We start from the raw sequence: 23,868 nt of genomic DNA on the forward strand, positions 1-23,868 counted from the left end.
ACGCAGATATTAGAAAACAGGGAAAGGCTTAGTGATTTCTGTAATCCAAAATAGGAAAAAAAAATATATCGAAAAATTGAGAAACCAAACATTTTCATGGAGAACCCAAAAACCCAGAACAAAAAGGAATCAAAACCAAGATGAAAAGCCAAAACTAAAATCAATTTTTATTTTTTTTTGTAATTTCTGTAAGTTATAAAAAAAAAAATTTTAAAAAAAAAAAACCTATCCTATCAAAGAATTTTTTTTTTTTTTTTTTTAAAAAAAAAATCAAGTTTCATACCTAAATGTTATTAAAAAAAAAAAAATCATACCTAAATCTAAAGAGGGGGAAAGAATGTATCTGCGCCAGTTTTGATAATCTGATGGTGGCAGCGACATTCACGAACACTATCTCTATATCCCTCTCAAATCTCAATCATTTTGTGTTTTAAAAACCTGAAACAAAAACAAATCAAATCTAAACCTATCCAACAGGAAAACTCAAATAAAAGTAACCATTGATACCGAGAGATTCTTTTGAAATTTCATAGCATTCATTGAAGAAGAGGGGAGCTGTATATTGAAGGAGAGGAAGGATTTTGGGTTTTGATTATTGTAGAAGGGTGAACTTGAAAATACGCAGGTGTGATTATTGTGGAAGAGCAGAATGTTTTATTCAGCCAAAAAAACAAAAAAAAAAAGGAGCACAATGTTTTTTTAAATGAAAGTGAGCGTAATTACAACTGATCCCACTTAAATTTAGACAGATGGAGGAAAATTAGACTCTAATTTCATATTGAAATTGGTGTTGTCCTTGTTTCTCAAAAAAAAAAAAAAAAAAAAAAAAAAAAATTGGTGTTGTCAATACCCTGTTATAACTTCAACCAAATTCCCAAGGGCTACTACTGCAGCAAGGGCATATTGAATAATTAATTTGAAAATAGAAATATCTATACCAACTTGCATGTTGAAACATGTTATTGTCATTTTGATTTGGTTAAACACGTGTTAAAAAAGAGGAGCCACCACTACGAGATTCATTCCATGTGTGCATGTAGGTGGCTTCTCACACAAAAACTACGTTTTAGTGATAAATTGAAGAACCACATTATTTAACTACTCTGATTTATCATAGCATGAGGAGTAAAAGATAAAGTTAAATGAAAATATCACATATCAAGTCTAAATGCATCACCAACTTGGGAGAGTAGCAGGTGGTGGGAGTATATATATCTAGAGAACACATCCACGTCTTTATTGTACATGTTACTAACCTTGAAAAACCAACTGTTCTGCAATGCGGCATGTATGAGGAAGATTAATAATAAACATTTGACAGATGTGAACTCATAGACATATTTTTGTAAAAAGTCCTACATCTAGATGCAAATTGATATCCTACCCCTTGTTAGGTTCCATGTATGTGGACTGTGGACACAAGTTTAAACCAAATGTAGCAATTGTGGAGCAAAAATATTAAAATCCCCAAAACTAAAAAACAGAAAAATCAATGTAAAATATAATTTCAATATAATTAAGAAAAAAGCATGAAATTGAAATAGATTTTACCTGAAGAAACTTGATAATCGCATTGGATATGGAAATAGGTGTGGCTTCCGTTGTTGTTTGGTGCTCTTGAATGAAGTATTCACACCATTACCCTCACATCTCCTCCAAAACTAAATGCATCCCACAATAGTGCAAACAATCAAAATCTCCAAAAAAAAAACTTGTTACAGTGAATATTTTCACAATCAATGAGGCTTCTTGTTTTATTCCAGATGACAGTGATAGAGAGAAATGGTGTGGCTATAAAATAATCCCACTAATCAACAGACGACCTCTAAGACATAAGATGTTAATCAAACAAACAAACTCAGAAAAATTTAATGTTCATGACTTTGATTGCGTGGCTGTTGAATGCAATAAAAATACTCTACAATAATATATCTTGATTGAAGAACAACTACCTTCAATGAAAAGAAATTGGCCTTGGCAAATTTGGATGGCTAGTTGATCCCCAAAGTACATTCGTCTAGAGACCTTCGAGTTTTCCTTCCATAGTGGAGTAAATTTGGGATGAATCTACCACTACCCCTGCTTTGCTTGTTTATAAAAAGTGAAACCAATAATCAATGGGGGCTTTAAAAGGAGTTGAGCAGACAACCAAGTGCGGAGAAGTAGAAGCCTAAACGTCAAGGTTATCAAACTGATGAAAATTATATTGAGATTGAGAGAGATGTATAAATGTTATCATTCACTATCCTTATCTACTCTTCCAAGATAAATCCAGAAGTGATTATTCATATTGGACAACCAAAAAAAAAAAGAAAAAAAAGAAATTGGTGGTCCCCATATGAATCTAGACACATGGCACAAAATTAGAGTTCTAATTTGGAATTGCAATTTGAGTTTCTCTGCTTCACCTATTATTATATATATAGATTAGATATATGATTGAGTTTCTTATAGTGGACTCTTCATATTTTGTACTGAATTAACTCACTTGACAAATGACACTAAATTAGATTTTAACGGAAATCCAATTTAGGTTCTAATTGGATTTCCTTTTAGCTTTGGTTATATAAATATGAAGGCTCTATATATACTTAAAACATCTAGTGCTAGCGAGATCAAGGCCTAAGCTTTCTTCAAAGTCCATATGCCATCAAATTTCGAAAGGGAGAGAGATTTAGCCATAAAAGGAAATGGATTTAGAAGGGTTGGGCTACTGATTAAGGTGATGATTTTGCTTTTAGTGATGGTAGTGCAAACCCAATCCTTCCAATGCCAAGTGAAATGTGAGCTCCAATGTGCTTTGGTCATAAAACTTAGGTCAGTTTGTGTTGCCAATTGTTTGAGAAAATGTGAGTCATCGCTCTCAAAGGTTTCACATGACTCAACTGTGCATCTTCATGGTGCACAAACTTGAGCTATGGTATGTAATCCTTAAATTGCTACACATATCTTATCTTTTCTATATTAAAGAAAAAAAATAAAAATAAAAAACCACACATTCATATAACACATTTAGCTTTCAAAATGCTATAATTTCCCGTTCATTTCTCCCTCTTATGTCAATTCATCCAATTTATTTATATTTAGGTTAAAAATAAAGTGACCATTTTTTTTTTTTTTAGAAAGTTTCAACCTATGGCGTCCGCTCCTGATGATAGCTCTTTGTCATCAGACTAAGACACCAATCAGTTTTTGGTGTAGGCGGGAATTGAACCCCAGATCTCTTATTCAACCATCAGAGACTTTACCAGTTGAGCTAACTGGAACCCACATCAAGTGACCATTTAAATTTGGGTAAATTGGTATTTTTGTCCCTAAAATTTACTTCGCCTTTTTTGGTCATTTATAGTAGGAACATTTTAGCAATAAACTTGAATACTTAAGGGTAAAATGATCAAAAAAATAAATTATGCACAAAAATGACAGTTCATCCAAATTTAAACGTTTTAATTGAATTTGAATTTATACATATTAAATAATTAAAATCGAACCTACTAAAGAATTATACTAATGCTCTTTGAGTTTTTGCTAATTATGTGTCCCAAATCAAATTTCAAATCTTTGGGATAGCATTCCAAGATCATAGAAACATTCCTTATCTTTTTAAGTTTATCTTGGTAATATTAGTCTAACATATATTGTTATTTCATATGCAGAAAATGTTGAAGATTGTGTTGATTCTAGCTCAAAGATCTGCAAAAAGTCTAATTGTGTTCGTCATCAGCGTTTGTACACCATAGATTAGATCCTCTATCCCTTGTCGAATAAACAAATGATGAGAATTATCCAAAACTATCTATTGTGTCTTTGTTTTTTCTTCTTTTGAAAGATATTGCCCTCTTTGAATTGTGTTGTAAAATCTTTATCAAATATGTTCCGTAGTATTCAACTTAAAAAATGGACATATAATATTGATATGTTATCATAAAGTTTGAAGTTTGGGAATACAAATCATCTATATCACTTTTTGTGTTTAACTTTAGGGCAAAATTTAGGTATACTACCTTAAGTTCATTACCTTAGGTTCCCTCTTAAATTTAAGCAATGTGTATAAAATATACAACTCAGCAAACGGTGTTACAAGGAAATGCTAGTCTTTTTTTCTTTTCTTTTCTTTTCCCCTATTTTTTCTCATCTTTTCCCTCACATGCATGAAAACTAGATAACTTCAAACACTTTCACCCTTATTTTCCTAAGAAACAAATAGATTTCAAACAAAAATTTTGGCTAAAACTCAACAAATTTCTGGCAAGACCCCTTCACAACCATGCCTCACATTGATTCCAGCCACCATGTGTGGAGGCAGAGTGGTTTCACTTTTCACTCACATGAAACCCAATGCTTTTATAGAGAACCAGTCAAAGAGAATGAAGAAGACGACGGGGCATGGCGGCTGCAGAGGGGTTCGTGGTGGTCAGTTGAAAGGAACAACTCTCAGTCACTCTCTCTCATCGTGTTTCCATTGATCTGGGTTCACTTTATCGATCCATGGCCTGAATTTTTGGTTAATGGCCTTGCCCTTATTTCCTATGATTAGTTGATCAATAATGAGAAGAAATTTTTTTTGAGAGAGGAAGTGTGGATTGCCACTGCTAGGTAAGTAATAAAGAGGAGAGGATTTGAATAAAAGGCCAAAGAAATATTAATCTTCAGTTGGTGGGGCAGATCTGAATCTTAAAAAGCCAAAGAAATATTAAAAACCTGATCATGTCTTTGAAGGAGGAGACTTAGCTGAAGAAGTTTGGTGGGGCAGATCTGAAATCTGAAACTGATGGTTCTTCTTAGTAAGCCAGTCAAAAAAAAAAAGCAAAGTGACGAAGCAATATGTTTTAACGCTTGTTTGCTGAGCTGTAGATTTTATTCACATGGCTTAAATTTAAGGGAGGAACCTAAGGTACTGCACCTAAGTTATTGTACCTAAGTTTTGCCCTTAACTTTATATTCCACCACCATTAATAGGTGTGGTACAACTGGTAGGTGACTGCTGAGGTTTCACCACATCCCAGGTTCGAGTTCCTATGGGGACTGTAATTGCAATTTTTGATAAGTCCCAAAAACCAATAGAGCCGAGGGTGTGTGTGAGTTCGGGGTCTCCGAGCTTCAGTTCGAGTTAGTGGTATCCATGGGCTTATCCAAATGTACCGTGGGGCGTGCGATAATGACTACCACATGCGAATACCCTTTTTTTGTTTCTCAAAAAAAAAAAAAAAAAAAAAAAAAAAAACTTTATGTTCCCCCAATTACAACTTGTCATGTGTTTATTTTTTTTTTTTCCATTTTAAACTTTGGTTATTTTATATGGAAAATTAAAAAAATACATGACAAGTTGTGATTGATGGAATATAAAGTTGAACACAAAAAGTGGTACAGAAGATTTGTAATCGAAGTTTGGGGTAATTTTTTTTTAACTTCAGAAATTAATAGAACTTACTTAAAACGTGGGAGACCAAATATGCACAGTATGCAAATTTTAGGAACTACTAATGTTTTTTTGGCTAAACAAATTTAAAAATTGACATCCAGCATTGCTTCCTCCAAGTTTATAATGACAATATGAGAAAATACACTCACAATATTAAAAAATTCTTTACAATTAATTTCGTGGAACTTCCTATTAAAAAAAATGGTGGAACTCGGTTAATAAAAACAAAATCCTGCTACAGACTCGAAATCATCGACAGCAGATTATATTGAATTTTAGTGATAGTATTTTACACGTTTGTCTGACTTAATTTGTAGTATATGTAAGTATAGTCCCAAGCAGAATGGTCAAAGAACGAAAGGTGTCCAAAATCAATCTCTGCCGTTCATCCTGACGCGTTAGAATAATCAACGGGTAGAGTGCATTGAATGACAACATAGGGAAGACTATTGTGAAACTCAAATCTCTGCCGTCCATTCTAACAATGTAAGAATAATCAACGGTTTGGAACACATAGGATGACAACATAAGATAAATATAGGACATGGAAATTTGGTAAACTGAGACTTGAACAATGCATGAACATGTCAATTATAAATATAGAGATATGCTTCTCCATATTCTTACTCAAATTCTATCCAGTATTTTACAAGCAAATATTTTCTATCATTGCCTTCCCCTGGTATCAACTTGAAAAATAATGGTGAGTAACTTTTTTCTAGTGCAAATCAAAATTTTATTATATGGTCTAAATATTTTCTATCGTATCCTTCCTTTGGGATATATATGAATCTCTTGGAGTCAAGAGTCTTGTAACTTAATTGACATCTCTTAATGCACAAAGTATTTAAGGGTCTAAGGAGGAAGAGTTCGAGCAGCATGATTAGCAGTACATTGTAACTATTTCAAAATAAAAAATAAAAAAAAAATCTCTTGGAAAGCTGCCTATAACAAATGGGGCACAATTCTAACATTTGTTAACTTTTTAAGTTTATTTGAAAATCTAATTTTAGTATTAGACTAACAAGTTTGTGATTATGGTATACAGGCACATCAATCTCTTCCACTGAAAATTGAGGTATTGTAATGATTTACTTATCATACTTAAGTTTACAAGTGGATGAATTCCTTGTTGATTTCGTAATTTCAAACTGTTTAACTAACCGTGGATTAATTTCTGTATCAGAAAGAATATGTTTAGAATTCAGAACGAGTAAAATCTGTTGATCTACATCCAGCTGAGCCATGGTAGTCACATATCTTTTCAGTGCAAATTAAAATATGATTATATGGTCTAAATCTCAAAACTTTATAATATCATTTTCATGTACATGAAAATATATGGTAGCTAGTCATTATAAGGATAATGCAACTAATGTATATTGCATAATGATTTCTGATGCAGGATTCTAGCAAGTTTGCATTCAGGAACTATATGTATTTGGAACTATCAGTCACAGGTAAGGCAATATTATGTTAGAGACCTTGAAAATTGATCCTCACCCCACCCCCCGCCAAAAAAAAAAAAAATCAGTATTAAATAAATATGAGGAATTCTAGTGGGTATTCAGAAATTTATTGAATTTATAAGTTCTTTGAAACTTGAATTTGTAATCTGTTTTTCTCTCCGAGCATTTGGTTCTAACTTGTTTATACAATTCCAGACTGTGAAGAAGTCTTTCAAGGTCACTGAATTACCAGGTAAAGGACATATTTAACACTACAAATATTTGCCATCTCCAATTGATGATGCCACAAACTATATCTTTCTTGCATTCTTCTATTCTTCAGAAGTAGTCTTTTTGAGCTCTAAACATCCATTTATGTGCTTGCAGTCAGGTCAGCAAAGTTCATAGCACACAAAAACTGGATAGTTGCTGCAGCAGATGACACATTTATTCGCGTCTACAATTATAACACACTAGAAAAGATTAAAGAGTTTGAGGCACATAAAGACTACATTCGGTGTGTGGCTGTCCATCCTACCCTTCCATATGTGCTGACAGCGTCTGATGACATGGTTACAAAGCTTTGGGATTGGGAGAAGGATTGGATATGTGCTCAAAGATTTGAGGGACATTCACATTATGTGATGCAGGTTGCATTTAACCCAAAAGATAGCCTTACTTTTGCAAGTGCATCACTTGATGGTACCATAAAGCTATTATAAGGTTCATTGATCACTACCTTGTTAACTGCATTTTGTGGTTTCATTACTTGTGTGACGGTCTGATATGGTAATGGCTCATATTGTAGATATGGAACATTTCCTCCCCTGCTCCAAATTTTACATTAGATGGCCATTTGAAAGGTGTGAACTGCGTTGAGTACTTCACAGGCGGCGATGAACCAAAATTATTGAGTGGTTCTGATGATTTTTCTGCTAAGGTTTGCATCCTATTGCTTTTTTTTTTTTTTTTTTTTTAAATTTAAATTTAAATTTTATTATTATTATTATTATTTAGTTTTGCAGAAAGTTTTATTTCATATGCTTGTACCTGTGTGGGAAATAATTTTAATCTATCCATTGAAAAATTCTAAATGAAAAGGTGTGGGACTCTCAAAGCAAAAGTTGTCTGCAAACACTAGAGGGCCACAGCCACAATGTTACCTCAGTATGTGCTCATCCGGAGCTTCCCATAATTATTACAGGTTCTGAGGATGGGACTATTCGTATATGGCATGCAACAACCTATAGGTAACATTTGTATGATTTAAATTTTCCACATTCTAAGTTCAGTAACTGAGTGATTTGTCCATCGAATTCTTGCTCCTTATATTGCTTCCAAATAAGACTTACGTACTGGCCTTTTATGTATACTAGAGCCATGGTAGTTGTTGCATATTTGGCTCATTCTTTGAATTTTATTTAAAACTTTAGTAAGACTTTGGTTAATTCTGCTATGTTTTGGTTTCAAGGTTTCGATATAAATCTCATTAATTTGCAGGCTTGAGAACACATTAAACTATGGTCTCGGAAGAGTTTGGGCAGTTGGATACAAGAAAGGATCAAACCAGTAAGATTCTTGATTTTTCTTCCTTTATTTTGTGTGCACGCACGCTCTGCATTGCAGGAGATGTTTGTATCACTATTAATTTAGACAACGTAAACATGGGAATGTGTCATTGTATTATCAATCAATTTTGTGCCTATAGCATATGGAAATTTATTTATTTTCTCAAAACATGAGAAGGAACAAAGGATTTCTAAATTTTCTTTTTGGCGTTGACTTTTGTATGTTAGTGTAAGAAAAACTGTTTTTTGCAAGCCATTTCTAATATTCAATAATACCATATTCCTTTTGTTCCTTACTGATATCCCCACTCCCTGCAGGGTTGTTTTTGGTTGTGACAACGGAACAATTATGGTCAATATGAACGGTACTTGAGGTTTTCTGCACCTACAAGTTGAGGAGGAAGGGTTGGGAGGAATAAATTCATTTACTGCTGCTTCTACAAGTATTCTATGGGGTGTTCTGTATGACTAAGTCTGTGTATCTTCGAGATGAAGAGGAAGACTAGAAGGAAGAATTACAATTAGCATTATTTCTATCATGATTATATGTTCTGAAATTACAGCCACAAAGGATCACTTCTAGACTTCTAGTGTCATGTATGTTCTAGTATGATTATCATCACTATGTAATCTCCAATAAAATAAACTTCATTGGCAAGTATCTAACTATGTCCTCAGAGAGGAATAGTCAATAGTACAGATGGTGAAATTAATAATTTCATTCAAATAAATATTTTCCTTTACTTAATAAATAAGTCCTTCTAAAGTTCTAAAATCTGCAAATTGAAAAAAATAATCACATTATAAGCTGATGGAAGACTTGTTAGTGGAAACATGATAGGAACCTTAGGAGCAATGCTATTAATTATCAGAAATTTTCCAGGAAAAACTGCTCAAATTACATGAATTTTCTCTTCACTTTAATTCAGAAGCATTATCTTTCCATTTATTTTCCACCTACACACGCAAACAAACAAGACAAAAAGTGTCATATGACACTTTTAATCAAAAATTGATTAAATGTTATACATTGATGCATCAATGTATAACATTTAATCAATTAGCGAGCTTGTTCTTAGAAAAAGTAAAATATAAGTGTAGAATCACTATAGAAAAACTAAGTTTTTATTTTATTTCATTTTTTGCGGCCTATCCAAAACCTCCATTAAAAGAGGTAAACTGCATACACTAATTGCTATTGGTTGATTAACACCTCCTGGTACGTTCATGATATTCAAGATTCAAATCTCCTATCTTCGGTTATTATATAATTTTTTTTATTAAAAAAAAAAAAAAATGTGCTTCTTTGGCGAATACCTTAACTTCAACATTGTTGTCCCACTTGATCTTAACGTTGGCTATGAGAAGTGCATGGCCTTGAGCAAAATATTTGTGACAGTCTGCACTGGAACATACTTGGTGGTAAAATCATTTTGATTATTATTTGTTAGTTTCTACTTTGACTTTTAAGCAAAATTTTATATTTGTTGTGAAGGTGGACATTGTATATTACGTACAAATTTTTTTTTTTTATGGATGTTTGGAGACAACGGAACCAATGCCTCCGAATCAATCAATCGGTCAATAAATATAAAGATAAATAAATAAATAAGTATAGACATTATATAAAAGAATACGAGGTTCTATCGTGTAGCACATTCTTTAAAAAGAAAATTAAAATACTCTTAAGCCACATCAAAGATAATAACAAATTAAAAAATAGGGACATTTTGCTTCTTTGGTTTAATATTTCAAGATTTATCTAATTAAAGAATAAAGATTCTTTATAAAACTCTTTATTTCCTTAGTTCAATGTCTCAAAACTTTTTCAATTAAAAAATAAGGACTATTTGATTCTTTCACAAACAAAATAAAGATGACAAGTTGTTACTAATTTTCTTCTGGGTCTATCGTTGAATGGCAACTTAAGTGTTGATCATCTATATCGAGGAAGTTATAAATTTAGTAATTTGTCACCACAAAAAGTTACTTTATCTGAGCATTAGTATTAATAGTGCTAAAAAGCTAGATTACTAGCTTCTCATCGGATGGCTGTGCACTGTACTCGAAGGTTAAAAGAAAAAAAAAAAAAAAAAAATTGCTTTCACACCGATATAGATTATTTAAATAATTTCTTTTCCTTTCCTTTTTTATTCCCGTTGCAAAGCTCAATCCTCTCCTCTTCCCGTTGCAAGCTCAGATTTCTCTCTTCCTCAACCTCACCTACCCAACCGCCAACTGCCCGGCTCCAACCACTTCTTCCTCTACTCGCTGCCGACCTCGCTTGTACTCTTCTCCGTTTCATTTTTTTTTTTTTCAGATCGGTGTGTTGGTGTGTGGGTTGTGGGTTTGGATTGGTTTGCTGGGTTTCATGGGTCAGATCAGCGTGTGGCTTGTGGCCGATTACGGCTGGTTGTGGCTGTGGGCTGCTGTGATGTGTGTTATGGATGACCATTGTTGATGTGGGTTAAGCCACAGTAGGCTTAGTGCAGATAAGAGTAGTGGATGATTGTTCTGCAGAATGCACTCTGGTAGTGCAGCCATTGAGTCACACGACATGTAGTTTAGTGAGAAGTGATGAGTGTCAACTCTGGTAGGGTAGAGATGCCACGTGTCCTGTGATGATTGAGTGGTTAGAAAGCCTGTTATTCCAAGAGTGTTTCCCGCTGAGTTAGTTAGAGTTTGTTAGGGAAATCTCCATGTATAAATATCTCATTACTTTTTTTGATTGAAAGGAATTTCATTAAGAAAGACTAACGAGAAAACAAAGGATCAGGACAACGCCTGTTTACAACCATCCTCTGGCAATCAGCCATAACAAGAGGCAGCAAGTCCACAAGCGGACAAGAATAAGAAATGAAATCTACAGCTTGACAGCTACCTAAGTTAGCTAAATGATCAGCACACCTATTAGCTTCACGATAGATATGCTTGATATTTAGATGGGGAATCTGAGCAGCTAGGTGGCTACAATCATCAAAGAGCAAGGAGACTATAGTATTAGCATATGAAGGATTTTTGAGAGCATCAACCAGAGCTTTGGCATCAAGCTCAACCATGACAGCATTAAGATTAAGCTGATTACAAAGGAGGAGACCATCATGCAAAGCCCAAGTTTCAGTTAAGAAGCTGTCAGCTTTACTGATTTTTCTAGTGAAACCCATGATCCAACTGCCCCGATCATCTCTAATTAGCCCTCCTCCTCCAGCAGTCCCTACAGCAATATCCGCAGACCCATCAGTATTGAGCTTGACCCGGCTCGTGTTTGGCTTTTCCCATTTGATTTGTCTGATAATCATTCGGCTACTGCATCTTGGCTGGGTAACACAATGAACAAATTCTGTTGCTTGCCTAAATATCAAAATGAAGATGTTTGGGTTGACTCTTTTGTTATTGAAGACAACTTGATTCCTTTGCTTCCATAGAGACCAAATAGCAAAAGAGAAAAGGGGGTGCCAGGGAATTCCTTTGACAAGGTAAGAAGACTTGCAGTTAGAAGTCAGCCAAAGATTTAAATCTAGAGAGAAGAAATTAGCATTGCAACTATGAGACCCCAGCTGCTGCCACACCGGTTTCACAAGGCGATAGTCACGAAGGGCATGGGAGATAGATTCAGGTTGCTCTAAGCATAAGGGGCAAGAAATGTTTAAAATAATACCTCTTTTTGCTGAGCACTCCTTAACACCAATGCTGTTGTGCATAGACCTCCAAATGAACATTTGGATTCTAGGCAAGGCCTAGAGTTTCCAAATCCAAGAACCCGAGAAGGAGTCAACTTCCATTTGATCTGTGGCAAGAAGATAAGCACTCTTCATATCAAAACTTCCTTTAGCAGAAAACTTCCAAGCCAATTTATCACTAGTTCTAGCAACTACCGGCAAAGGGACCGCTTGAATGTCAACTTTAATTTTTGAGGGAATGTCAAAAGGGATGGCAGCCTAATTCCACCCATATGGAGCACGAAGTTCCTTCAAAGTGAGACTGGCCGAATCTTAGGGGAGGGGGCCTTGAATGTTAGATCTGATGGGACCGCTATTTAGCCAACAATCCCCCCAAAAATTGATATTGCTCTCATAACCTGGCACCCATTTAACCCCTTTTTTGAAAATAGCTTCTCCTTTTTTCAAACCCTTCCAAGTAGAGGAACTAGGAAGCCTTGACTCATTTCTAGAATTTATCCGCTGCCTAGAGCCATACTTGAATCTGAGAACTTTGGCCCATTGCGCTTCCTTCTTGTTATGAAATCTCCAGTTGAGCTTAGCTAGGAGAGCCGTGTTTCTACCTTTTGCAGATTGAAGCCCTAAACCACCTAACTCTTTGGGCTTGGTTACTGTATTCCAGTTAACCCAATGCATTTTCTTTTTGTGCTCTAATGACCCCCACAGGAAATTCCTATTGACTCTGTCTATGCCATTGAGGATTTTGTTGGGTAACAAATTACTTTGCATAACATAGCTCGGGATAGCTAAAGTCGAAGCTTGAATAAGAACCAATCTACCTGCCATAGAGAGCATGTTGGCCTTCCAACCAGCAAGCTTCTTTTTAACCCTGTCCAAAATGGCTCCAAAATCATGCCTTTGCCTCCCTGGATGATTTAAAGGAAACCCCAAATATTTGCCGAGATTGGTGGTTGCACTGAAACCCAAAATGCTAGATAAAGCATCTCTTTGATCCACGTCAACATTGGGAGAAAAGAAAACATGGGACTTTGCTTCACTAACTTTCTGCCCAGATTTATTACAAAATTCTTGGAGCACAAAACTGATAACAATACAATTTTCTGGAGTTGCACTAGCAAAAAGAAACAGATCATCTGCAAAGAAGAGATGAGAGAAAGCCGAACCACTTCGGGAAGCTTTAACAGGGGTCCATAACTTAGCAGCACATTTTTTCTCAATTAAGTGACCTAGGAACTCCATGCACAATATGAAAAGGTAGGGCGAGAGGGGGTCGCCTTGCCTAATACCTCTTGAGGGCAGGAAAGGTTCGAGACTGCCACCATTCAAGAGAAGGGAAGTGGATACTGAGGTAACGCAGCTCATGATAAGCTTAATGAGGTTTTCTTGGAAATTAAATAAAGTGAGCATCTCTCTAATAAAGCTCCATTCAATTCTGTCATAGGCTTTTTCTAGATCAATCTTGATGGTCATGGTCCCTCTACTTCCTTTGGTTTTGCCAATGGTGTGAATTAATTCTTGGACAATGATTGCATTATCAACACCTCTCCTGCCTGGGATGAAAGCAGTTTGGTAGGAGGAGACAAGCTCGTCCAAGTGAGGTCTGATCCTAGTAACTAAAATCTTGGTGATGATCTTGTAAACTGAATTACATAAGCTGATTGGTCTGTAATTCCCAATAGTTTCCAGGCCTTGAATCTTAGGAATGAGAACAATATGAGTATTGTTGAGATACTCGGGAACTTTCCTTTCTATGAAAACTTTTTCGACCTCTTTCCTCACTGAGTCCCCAACTATGAGCCAAAACCTTTGAAAGAAACTAGCATGTAACCCATCCGGACCCGGGGCCTTGTAAGGTTTCATGGACTAGAGAGCCTCCTTAATTTCTTCAGTGGAAACCATGGTATCAATTAGCTGCTTTTCCTCCTCTGGAAGCTGAACATGCCACTGACTCAGACTAGAGGGGTTCCGAGAGACCATCTCTTAGGAAGAAGTGTACAAAGTCTGGAAACCAACCCTAAAATGCTCCATAACCTCCCTTTCCTCAGTGATCCACAACTCCCTCTCATCTTTAACTGCCGCAATGTGATCTCTTTTCCTCCGAGAAAGGGTAGAAACATGGTAAAAAGAGGTGTTCCTATCCCCATGGATCATCCAGTTCAGCCTAGACTTCAACAACCAGAGATCACGCTCTTGATCCAGAATAGTCTCCAACTCACCAAGGAGCTGGTTCTCAAGACAAACAAGAGAGGAGCTAGGATTGATGGACAACGCCTTCTGGGTACCATGAATTCTAGCCAAAATCCTCCTCTTCTTCTGATGGATGTTACCAAAGTGGTTTCTATTCCATGCTAATGCATCCTTAGAGAAGTAATCAATGGACTCCTCTAACTCCCTATTTCCATTCCAAGCTTTGGACACAATGGTGGGAAAGGATATGTCGAAAAGCCAAAATTCTTGAAACCTAAACGGCCTGTTGAGCTTGACTGTACTGACTGGTAGAGCTTCCATGAGAACATGGCAATGATCAGAGTGACACCTAGGGAGGTGGGTTACTCTGGCATTAGGATACATGATGCACCACTCTGGGTTCATGAAAAATCTTTCAATCCTTTCAAGAATCAAATTATTGATGTCTCTCTTATTGGTCCAAGTATATCTAGGACCCGAAAAACCCATATCCATCATACTACATCTATCAAGGCAATCTTTAAAAGCCAGAGAACGATTGATGTTAACACATCTACCCCCAAATTTGTCCTCATCAATTAACGGCTCATTAAAATCTCCAGCCATAACCCATGGCAACTTATGTAATTCTGCAATGTTAGCTAAATTATCCCATAAAATACTTCTTTCCTCACTCCTAGGGCTGGCATAGATAGCAGAAAATAACCAATTGAGTCTAGAGTTTCGTACCTGAACTTCAATGTGAATTTCCTACTCTGTCTTCGCAAGCAGTTCCACCTCCACAAAATCAGAATTCCAAAGAAGCCACAAACCACCAGAGTATCCGATGGTATTTGTGTGAATGGCACCATCAAAAGGCATCTTGTCAGTAATTGCCTTAGCTCTATCACCTCCCAATTTTGTATCCATAACCACAAGGATGGCTGGATTATGCTCTTGGACTAAATAACGGATATGTCCCTGAAAATTAGGCTTCAGGGTACCTCTACTATTCCAAATAATAAAATTCATGATGGACTAGAGGAGTAAGGCCGTGGAACATACTTTAGAGGAAAGGAGCGGCACCACTTCCCTCATCGGACACCATATGATCAACGGCATGACTACCATCATCGGACACCATCTACTCTCCGACAAGACTCCTAACTTTGCTATCCACACTCTGAATTGGGAGCTGAACTCCCTCATCTGGCACCATATTCTCATCGGCAAGGCAATTCTCTCTGATAAATTGGGCATGCAATCTTTGATCATTCTCACTAACAACTGGAAGATCGGTCTCGGCATTGGCTGTTGCCAAGAATTCAAAGGCAGTGTGGCTGGGCTGAATGGGTTCAGACCGAGGAACAAGAGAGTGGGGGAGTGGAGGGGAGCTGCTCTTCTTGTTTGAACCGACCACACCTAAAGGTGTGGCACACTTGTGTGAAGTACTAGGAGCTAAACTTCTGGCCAAGTGCTTTTTGTTTTTCACTAAGGAGGGTTATGGTATGGGTACACGGTTAGCTGGGCTTGGGTTGCTATTGTGTGATAAACTAGTCACCACCTCCTTAAAACTATCCACAGGTAATCTGGCCATTATTGGGCTTGAAATGGGCCTTTCCTTTATAGTAAACACACCAGGAGTTTTAGTAGCCCACGGTTTCACCTCCTTCTTGAATCCGACCCCAGACTTAAGTTTGGCAGTCCTACGTGGTTCACTTTTGCTGGATGAAGGACCACCAACAGGCATGTTCATCCCTTCTGCAAACACGGGAGAAAGTTGGTTAGTGGCATTCCATGCCGAGCTGCTAGCGCTTCCTGCACCAAACCTAGGACTGTAATCCGTCCTATTCCCTTTCTGTACGTAACGTTTCCTACTCACCATCATCCATGGACCATAGTACCCCTTCGCATCTGTCGTCTCACATGCATTATGCGTGATAACACCTTGCACGTTCTGCCGATCAACACATCCGTCAACACCGTCACTGGTTTGGCTAACCTAAACTTCCTCCATCGAAACTATCAGTTCCTTACCCTTATCCTTGCGAATAGTGTATGGACAAGCTTCAACCTTATGCTCAATTCTTCCACATGAAAAACACAACTTATGGATTCCCTCATAAGTAACCACCTGCTCAAAATGTCCAATAAGAATGTTGTTGACAAGCGATTTGTTGATATCAATCTAGATACATATTCTGGTGTATCTGCCGTGCGCCTCCATGGCTGTGTGAATCAATCCTTAACACCTTGCCAATGGATTCACCGATTTCCCTAAGCACCTCTGTCTCATAAAGTTCGATGGGGAGTTCATTAAGCATGATCCAAACAGCAATAAGAGAAACATTTGCCGTCGAAGGCTTGAAAAAAGGCTCCCACAGTCTCAATGAGAGGAAATGGTCCCCAATGAACCACAGACCCCTTTTAATCACCCTTTCTAAGTCTTCTTTGGAGAAGAATCTGACTAAGAAAAAGACATAACTGAGGTCGATGCAATCCATCCTCCCCTCAGGTCTCCATAGTTGCGCCAACTTGCTCTGCATATAGTTGAGACCCACTGTTTTCCCAACTAGTTTCACTATGATAGCCTTAGACCAAGGACCACAAATGCGTTTCTTAGTTTCTTTAGATAGCTTCATTTTCACCTGCCCCTCACGGACTGAGTTGGATTCTTCTCTATTCTCATCGTCAGAGTCTGAGTCTTCCTCCATCTGGTCGATCAAGTTGAAGGCTTATGCAAAGGCACCTGGTATTTCCCCTACAAGCTTATCTTTAAATGAAGGTTTGGCATTAGGACCCGTGGCTTGGTTATCCAGTGAGGGTGAGGAAGCCCGAGAACCACCATTGAACTCCGCATGGTTGATGTCTTTTACCTTTTTGTTGCTTCGGGCCAGCTCAGCTTCTTCCTCTCTTAAGAGCGTTCGTGGCTGCATGATGCTGAGAGTTAAATATCTCATTACTTGTAATTTTATTAGTGTGAATCAATGATACAGTTTTCAAGATACATTGAATCTAGACTTTTCTCTCTAGAATAGCTTGGTTTTTCAAGTTCGTGGTGGTGATAATTTTTTAACTTTTATTTTATTTTTATAATTTTTATTTGAGTTGTGGTAGGCAAGTTGTGGTTACGGTAATGGGTGGCTATGATTGGGTTGGTTGTGCTGGTGGAGGTGGTTGTGGGCTGTCTGAAGTGATGGTTGACAAGTAGTGGTAGTTGTGATTGTTGTTTATTGTAATAGATATATTATTTTATTGTGTTGTTTTTATTATTTTATTGTGTTGAAAGTTAAAATAAAACCACTCATGTTGGATGTTTTGTAAAATGTGAATGTAAAATAGATAAAGTAGTTTTTGTGGTGCCAAATAGCTAAATTTATGGCTCCACTAGTGTGGATGTTTTAAACCTCACTTCACAAAACAATACAATAAAATTATAAAATTATATAAACAATATAATAAAATTATATATCTACTACAATAAACAACAACCACCACCTCTAAAACAACAAAATAATATAAATTTAATAAAATATTGTTTACTATTTTTATTAAAATTATTTTACTATTTTTAAAATTTTTTTTGGGAATGCTCCAGCTTAGCTAGGGCAGAAATGATACCTAGAGCAATTTTTTTTTTCTTTTTCGGCTTGTCCCGGCCCGGTTTGTATTGGTGGAGCCATAAATTTAGTTATTTGGCACCACAAAAAACTACTTTATTTATTTTACTTTCTCACTTTCCAAAGCACCTAATATCAGTAGTTTTATTTTAGTTTTCAACACAATTAAATAATCTAAACAACCATAGTTGTCAAAACCGCAATTTGGATTGTAGAATTGTACGATTTTATGATCCCACCTCACCATAACGTTTAGAATCGCACTAGAATCGTAAAAGTTGTAAGATTGTATGTAGGATCGTATGGGATCCTACTGACTCTACCGATCATACTAAAACATCAGTTTTTGGTTTTTGGGTTTTTTTTTAAGGGATAAATTTTTGGTTTTGATGAAGTTTTAAGAGTTTTTATTTTTATATGTTATGATGGTATGGATTTTTTTTTTTTTTTTTTTTATAAAATTATGTTAACCTAAGCAAGTGTTTTCTAGTTTTTAGTTCACTTGTAATCAAAATGAAGGAATGCTTCATCATTTCCAAATGAATAATTTTTATTGGCTTTGCTACATTTTAAGCTATAATGTTGTTAAATTTGTTTGATCAATATACTAATTTGTGTTATAATATTACTAAAATGTTTTTCTTATATATAATTTTATTAGTATGCTTGTATTTGCATATTGATTGATTGATTTTTTTGAGCATACTCTGTAATTGTTGTTGAGTGATATAACTTGAATAGCTGAGTGTGAAATTGTATCTTGATCTCTTTTGCAACTCTAGTATACAAATATACAATGTCTACATAAATGATAAAATGATTGATGATGATTAGGACAGTGGTCATAGGAACCCTATAATAAGAATAATTAAATGTTCACTTCACCTTAATATTAATCTTGTTTTTGGATTTCATATTTTAGTTAGCTAGTTTACATTTGATAAATTATTTTGGATTTTAAACTTGGAACTTGGAACTTGGAATTCCATATTGTTGATAAATATTTTAGTATTTGGTTGCTAATTAAACATTTATTGAACTTTTTAGATACGTTGGGTCAAAACGTAAATATATTTGTTTTGTTGGTATAGACGTATCGATGTATGATATGCAAATTACATCATTTAATGCAAATCTTTGTTTTTTATGGATAAATTCATAACTTACGTGATTATTCATCATACAAAATTATTATTAATGTATTTTTTGCTTTAAATATGAAAATATGTATGATCCCACCTACCTCTCACGATCCTACGTAGAATCCCAATTTTGACAACCTTGTAAACAACACAATAAAATTACATATCTACTACAATAAGCAATAGTCACCACCACCAACACAATATATATTATAAATTTTAATAAAATATTTTTTTATACCTTTTTAGCTACAATGCACAGCCATCTTTGATTGTACACCATAACTCAAAGTCAAATATTTTTGGCTTTCCCTCCACCATTGCAACATGCTTTTTAGTATTGGTGGTGCTAAAAATACTAAAATAGCAATATGGCTTTTACACCACCGATACTAATGTTCTAATATAGACATAAAAATCCCCTCCAAAAAAAAAAAATGTCTTGGTAAAATAACTTGATCAAGTTTATGAGAGATGATTCAAGTGCTTATAATTCTACGGGTCCACTTTCTACCAAATATTTTATTTGACACTTTAATATAATTGATAATTATAAAGTATGTGGAAGAAAAGAAAAGCGGCCCAAACACTTGAGGAATTGTCAAACTAAATTTTGTGGAGAGTTTATCTCCAAATCATTTTGGAGGGAAAATTTTCCAACTCATTATATAGCGATTGATGGTATAAAACTATCAATGTGAAATTTAGCCGCATGATCTATTTAATAAATTATGTATCTTATTTAAATTAAAAAGAAAAGTAATAGTATAATAAATTCATACCACACCAAAACACAAAGACCAAGATTTTAAACAAGATGGAACGAAGAATTAGGTAAACATAATTAATAACCTGTATATGAAATTTTTTGGCCATTTCAATTGAAATTCAACGAAGTTGATGAAATTCAGTCCCAAAACTAATTTGACCACGCTATATGAAGCTAGCCTGTGAAATAAGGGATAATAATAAAATTCATAGAACTATTTCACCCAAAATAAATAAATAAATAAATACACTGCAAGAGGTTTACCTTGACATGCTTGTAAAAGAAAGGGATTTCCTTCGTAGCTGTCTTTGCATGAACACGTAAAAGTTAAGCTACCCTCAGAAGTAAATGCGGTGCACAAATATCGGTTGAGTCGTTATATGACCAAGCTCTAATTATCATATGTACGTAAAATGCTATATCAATCCCCCATTCCAATACAACAGGGACGTAGGATATATTTTGGACTACAAGTTCAATTGGGTTTGTTACGTGAGCCTCAAACCAATTTTGTTCCGCTAAAAATGCATACTTGCATTCTTGGTTAATTATGGGCTCTATAGTTGCATTGAATACTTGGTTAAATATGTTGGCATTATAGTTGCATTGAATACCCCGAGATATCGAGGGATCGGAGTTTGGCAGCATTTGATGCCATAGCAACCATGTGAGTACATAATTAGTAAAAGGTACATGTTCCTCACAGAAAGATATGCACGCAGCAATATAATAGCCATCTAGGGACTTCATTGAGGCAAAGATATTGCAACCTATGGCAATAAATCTGTTGTGGGGTTGGGAGAAAATAAAAGGGGTTCCTGCTAAGTCCACAATTTCGGACAAAATTGCCTTATGCCCTTTTCACTCAAATTATATAGCCTTATTCCCCTCTCCCAAACTAATTAGGGAAATGCCCCTCTTTTGAAACTCAACTTTCTCAAAATCAAGTTAAGCTCTATAATGACGTTTTTAAGGACCTATAGTGGCGTTTTGTAACTCAAGCTCCATGAAATCGAGTTATAGGCAATAAAATTTCCGATAACTCGATTTCATAGAGATCGAGTTACAAAACGTCACTATAAATTTTTAAAACGTCACTATGAAACTCGACTTTCTCAAAATCAAGTTAAGCTCTATAGTGACCTTTTTAAAGACCTATAGTGACGTTTTTAAGGACCTATAATGGCGTTTTGTAACTCGAACTCCATGAAATCGAGTTATAGGCAATTAGATCAGTTACAAAACGTCACTATAAGTCTTTAAAACGTCACTATAGGTCCTTAAAAACGTCATTATAGGGCTCCAGAATTTTTTTTTTTTTTAACTCGATTTTGAGAAAATTGAGTTACAAAAGAGGGGCATTTTCCTAATTAGTTTGGGTGAAAAGGGCATAAGGCCATTTTGTCCCCACAATTTCTGTGGTCTTTGTAATGCTATTAGCACAGTTTGAAAATATGGGATGTTTGACACAAACTATGCCTTGTAATGAAATCTCCAGCACCTCTAGGTTGAACCTCAAAAAAGGCTTGGGAGAGGAGAAATTTTCATTGCAAGATACTACAAACCAATCATTATGGTAGTAATCAACTCAAGGCCGACCTCAGACATTTTAGGGCCTTAGGCGAGAATTAAAATGGGGTCTTTTTTATATTTATGTATTAATTAAATTAATATTTATTTAATATTTTTATATTATAATATATTTCATTTAAAATATATTTTTCTTGCCTTTTGAGATGCAAATTGACTAATTAAATTTTTATACTTAAGTTCTTCTAACATCTCATTTTTAATCGATAGTATAGATAATCTACTTAATCTTTCTTGAGACATTGTTGATTTTAGATATCATTTTATTAATTTCAATTTTAAAAAACTCATTTCTGTAGAAGCAACTGTAATAGGTATTGTTAGTAAAATTCTATAAGCAATACATATATTTGGAAATGAATCTAACCTTTTTATATAATTTAGTATGTCAATTGGAAAATATTCTTTTATTTGTAAAATTTATTTTAAAACTTTTAACTCTAAAAATAAATCTAAACCATCAATATTATAATAACATCGTGTTTGAGAAAAGATTCAAGTTTAAGACAGTATTTTTACAAACTATCATCATCTAGTTGAAAGAGAGAGGCGGAGAGCAAGAGTGAGAGAGAGAAAATTTGAGATTTTTTATTTTTATTTTTTATTTAAGATTGTTTTGTGGGTAATTTTTTAGATCAGATTTGCATTTTATCTTGTTGATTTTTGATTTGTCTAGAGGTTAAGGATTATATTTTTGGATTTGTTTAGATTAAAGAATGTTTTGGGGGACCAATGTTTATAAAGATGTTCCAGATTTTGTGTTCTTTGGTCACAAAGATGTATCAGATTTTTTAGAATTTCATCTAAAACTATATTTTTTATTTTTTATTTTTTTCTACTACTCCATCGTTTTCAAAATTTGGGGGTCCCTTTCCACTTAGGGGCCTTAGGCAATGGCCTAATTGGCCTAGTGGAAGGGCCGGCCCTGAATCAGCTCCTATTCTTGAAGGGTACGGAATGCTAAGGGGTTGTTTGGAAGAGTGAGTTTTGAGTGATATGATCCTGTTTTCATCACTCATCATCCAAAAATTGTGGGACCCACGGAAAACATTTTGTTTGGACACCATTACTCATGTTTGGTCATCCTGTTTTGGTGATTCTATCACTCAAAAAACTGAGTGATGAAGACCAAAAATGAAAACACATTTCACCTGTTTTCATAACTCATTTTCCGTTACTCAGTGGCAAGTTTGTAATATTGCTGAGATTATGGCCCCTTTGTGGGACCCGCGTCAGGGACATGTCTACATCAAGACCTCAACACCAACGACTTTCTCTTTCTCTCTTTCCCCTTTCTCCTTCTCCCAGCAACAAACCAACATTTCTTCAAAAACCCAACAACTGTGAAGAATGAAACCCAGCGACCAAAGACTACCCTCCACCGGATTTGCAGAGTTCTCTGTATCTCCTTGGCAAGATCAAAATTTTTTGAAGGTGAAGAAGCTGAAGAAGCCGCCGATGACTTCACCCACCACCAGTCCACCGCTCCCTAAATTTTATTTTACAAAACCTTAAAAAATAAAAACCAAAAAAACCAACCCCACAATAGGCCAAGAACCCAGATTCCAAAAACCCATATGCACACAACCCAGATTGGAAATCTTTCTAACCCACATGTAAAAAATTATGAAAATTAAAACTGTAACTTACAGAGGCCAGTGGGTTCGGGAAAAAGAAAAAAATAAAACCCGAAGAATCCGAAATTAACAAAAATGAAGAAAGTACAGCACCGACAAAAATTTACAGAACCAACAAAAAAAAGGGAAAAGGAAAACGAAGCGTTCAGTTACCGAGTCAAAGAACCGAAGATCAGTGTCAATCTAGAACAGCGATCAAAGAGCTCCGAATCCGAAACCGAGGGCAGAAAATTAAGCGGCGGCGGCGGCAGATCGGCGGTAGAGCTTACTGAAGACGTGGAGCGCAGTGACGAAGCCGATGAAGCAGAGGCTCATGACGAGCACGACGGTCGGCGAGATCTTCAGGAAGGAGGATGAGCGGATTCTATGTTGGATTTTGGTGGTATCTCCAGAGCTTTTGGGCGGCGTCTCTGACGGCTGGGCTGAGTCCTAGCCGGTTTGGAGGTTTGGGTATTTGTGGGTTTTGAAATGAACATCTGTTGGTACTGAAGGGGAAGAAAATGAAATGAAGAGAGTGAGGGTGAGGCGGGTAGGTTAACCGAATTTATGACAAGTGCTCAGGCATGGGTCCCCAAAAAGTAAAAAAAAAAATTGAATGAGGGGAAATTGAAAATATGTGCCAAACGGTCGGGTGTAAGAAATTGGGGTATTTTAAGTGATGAGTGATGGGTGATGAGTGATGAGTGATAAGTGACGAAAATTGAGTGATGAGTGATGAGTGACCATTTTTTTAAACCAAACAAGCCCTAATATTCCCATAGCATGCTTGACATAAAGGCTTTGCTAAACTCACTGCATTTACGAATGTGGTAATTGACACCAATAA

General features: G+C 35.7%; 2 protein-coding genes across 3 annotated transcripts in view; one reads left to right on the forward strand and one right to left on the reverse strand.

Moving 5' to 3' along the window:
* LOC126725536 (coatomer subunit beta'-1-like) overlaps window positions 1–9,193 on the forward strand; it is a 76,764-nt gene extending 67,571 nt beyond the window's left edge. Inside the window, exons 1-10 of one of the 2 annotated variants that reach the window (XM_050430309.1) lie at window positions 5,989–6,125; window positions 6,471–6,500; window positions 6,609–6,670; window positions 6,828–6,882; window positions 7,087–7,123; window positions 7,258–7,581; window positions 7,677–7,810; window positions 7,972–8,120; window positions 8,371–8,439; window positions 8,757–9,193. In XM_050430309.1, the coding sequence (XP_050286266.1) occupies window positions 7,440–7,581; window positions 7,677–7,810; window positions 7,972–8,120; window positions 8,371–8,439; window positions 8,757–8,811 (549 nt within the window). In that variant the 5' untranslated portion in view covers window positions 5,989–6,125; window positions 6,471–6,500; window positions 6,609–6,670; ... (1 more) ...; window positions 7,087–7,123; window positions 7,258–7,439 and the 3' untranslated portion in view covers window positions 8,812–9,193. Of the gene's footprint in view, window positions 1–5,988; window positions 6,126–6,470; window positions 6,501–6,608; window positions 6,671–6,827; window positions 6,883–7,086; window positions 7,124–7,257; window positions 7,582–7,676; window positions 7,811–7,971; window positions 8,121–8,370; window positions 8,440–8,756 lie in introns of those variants that run through there. The other variant, XM_050430310.1, reaches the window with a different exon arrangement.
* Window positions 9,194–14,098: 4,905 nt separating this feature from the next.
* Window positions 14,099–14,911, reverse strand: LOC126727989 (uncharacterized). Its single transcript, XM_050433882.1, has one exon. It carries the CDS (start codon window positions 14,909–14,911, stop codon window positions 14,099–14,101), a length of 813 nt encoding a protein of 270 aa, XP_050289839.1.
* Between the last annotated feature and the right edge of the window lie 8,957 nt (window positions 14,912–23,868).

The sequence above is a fragment of the Quercus robur genome, chromosome 5 (genome assembly GCF_932294415.1).
Source record: "Quercus robur chromosome 5, dhQueRobu3.1, whole genome shotgun sequence".
Lineage (NCBI taxonomy): Eukaryota > Viridiplantae > Streptophyta > Magnoliopsida > Fagales > Fagaceae > Quercus > Quercus robur.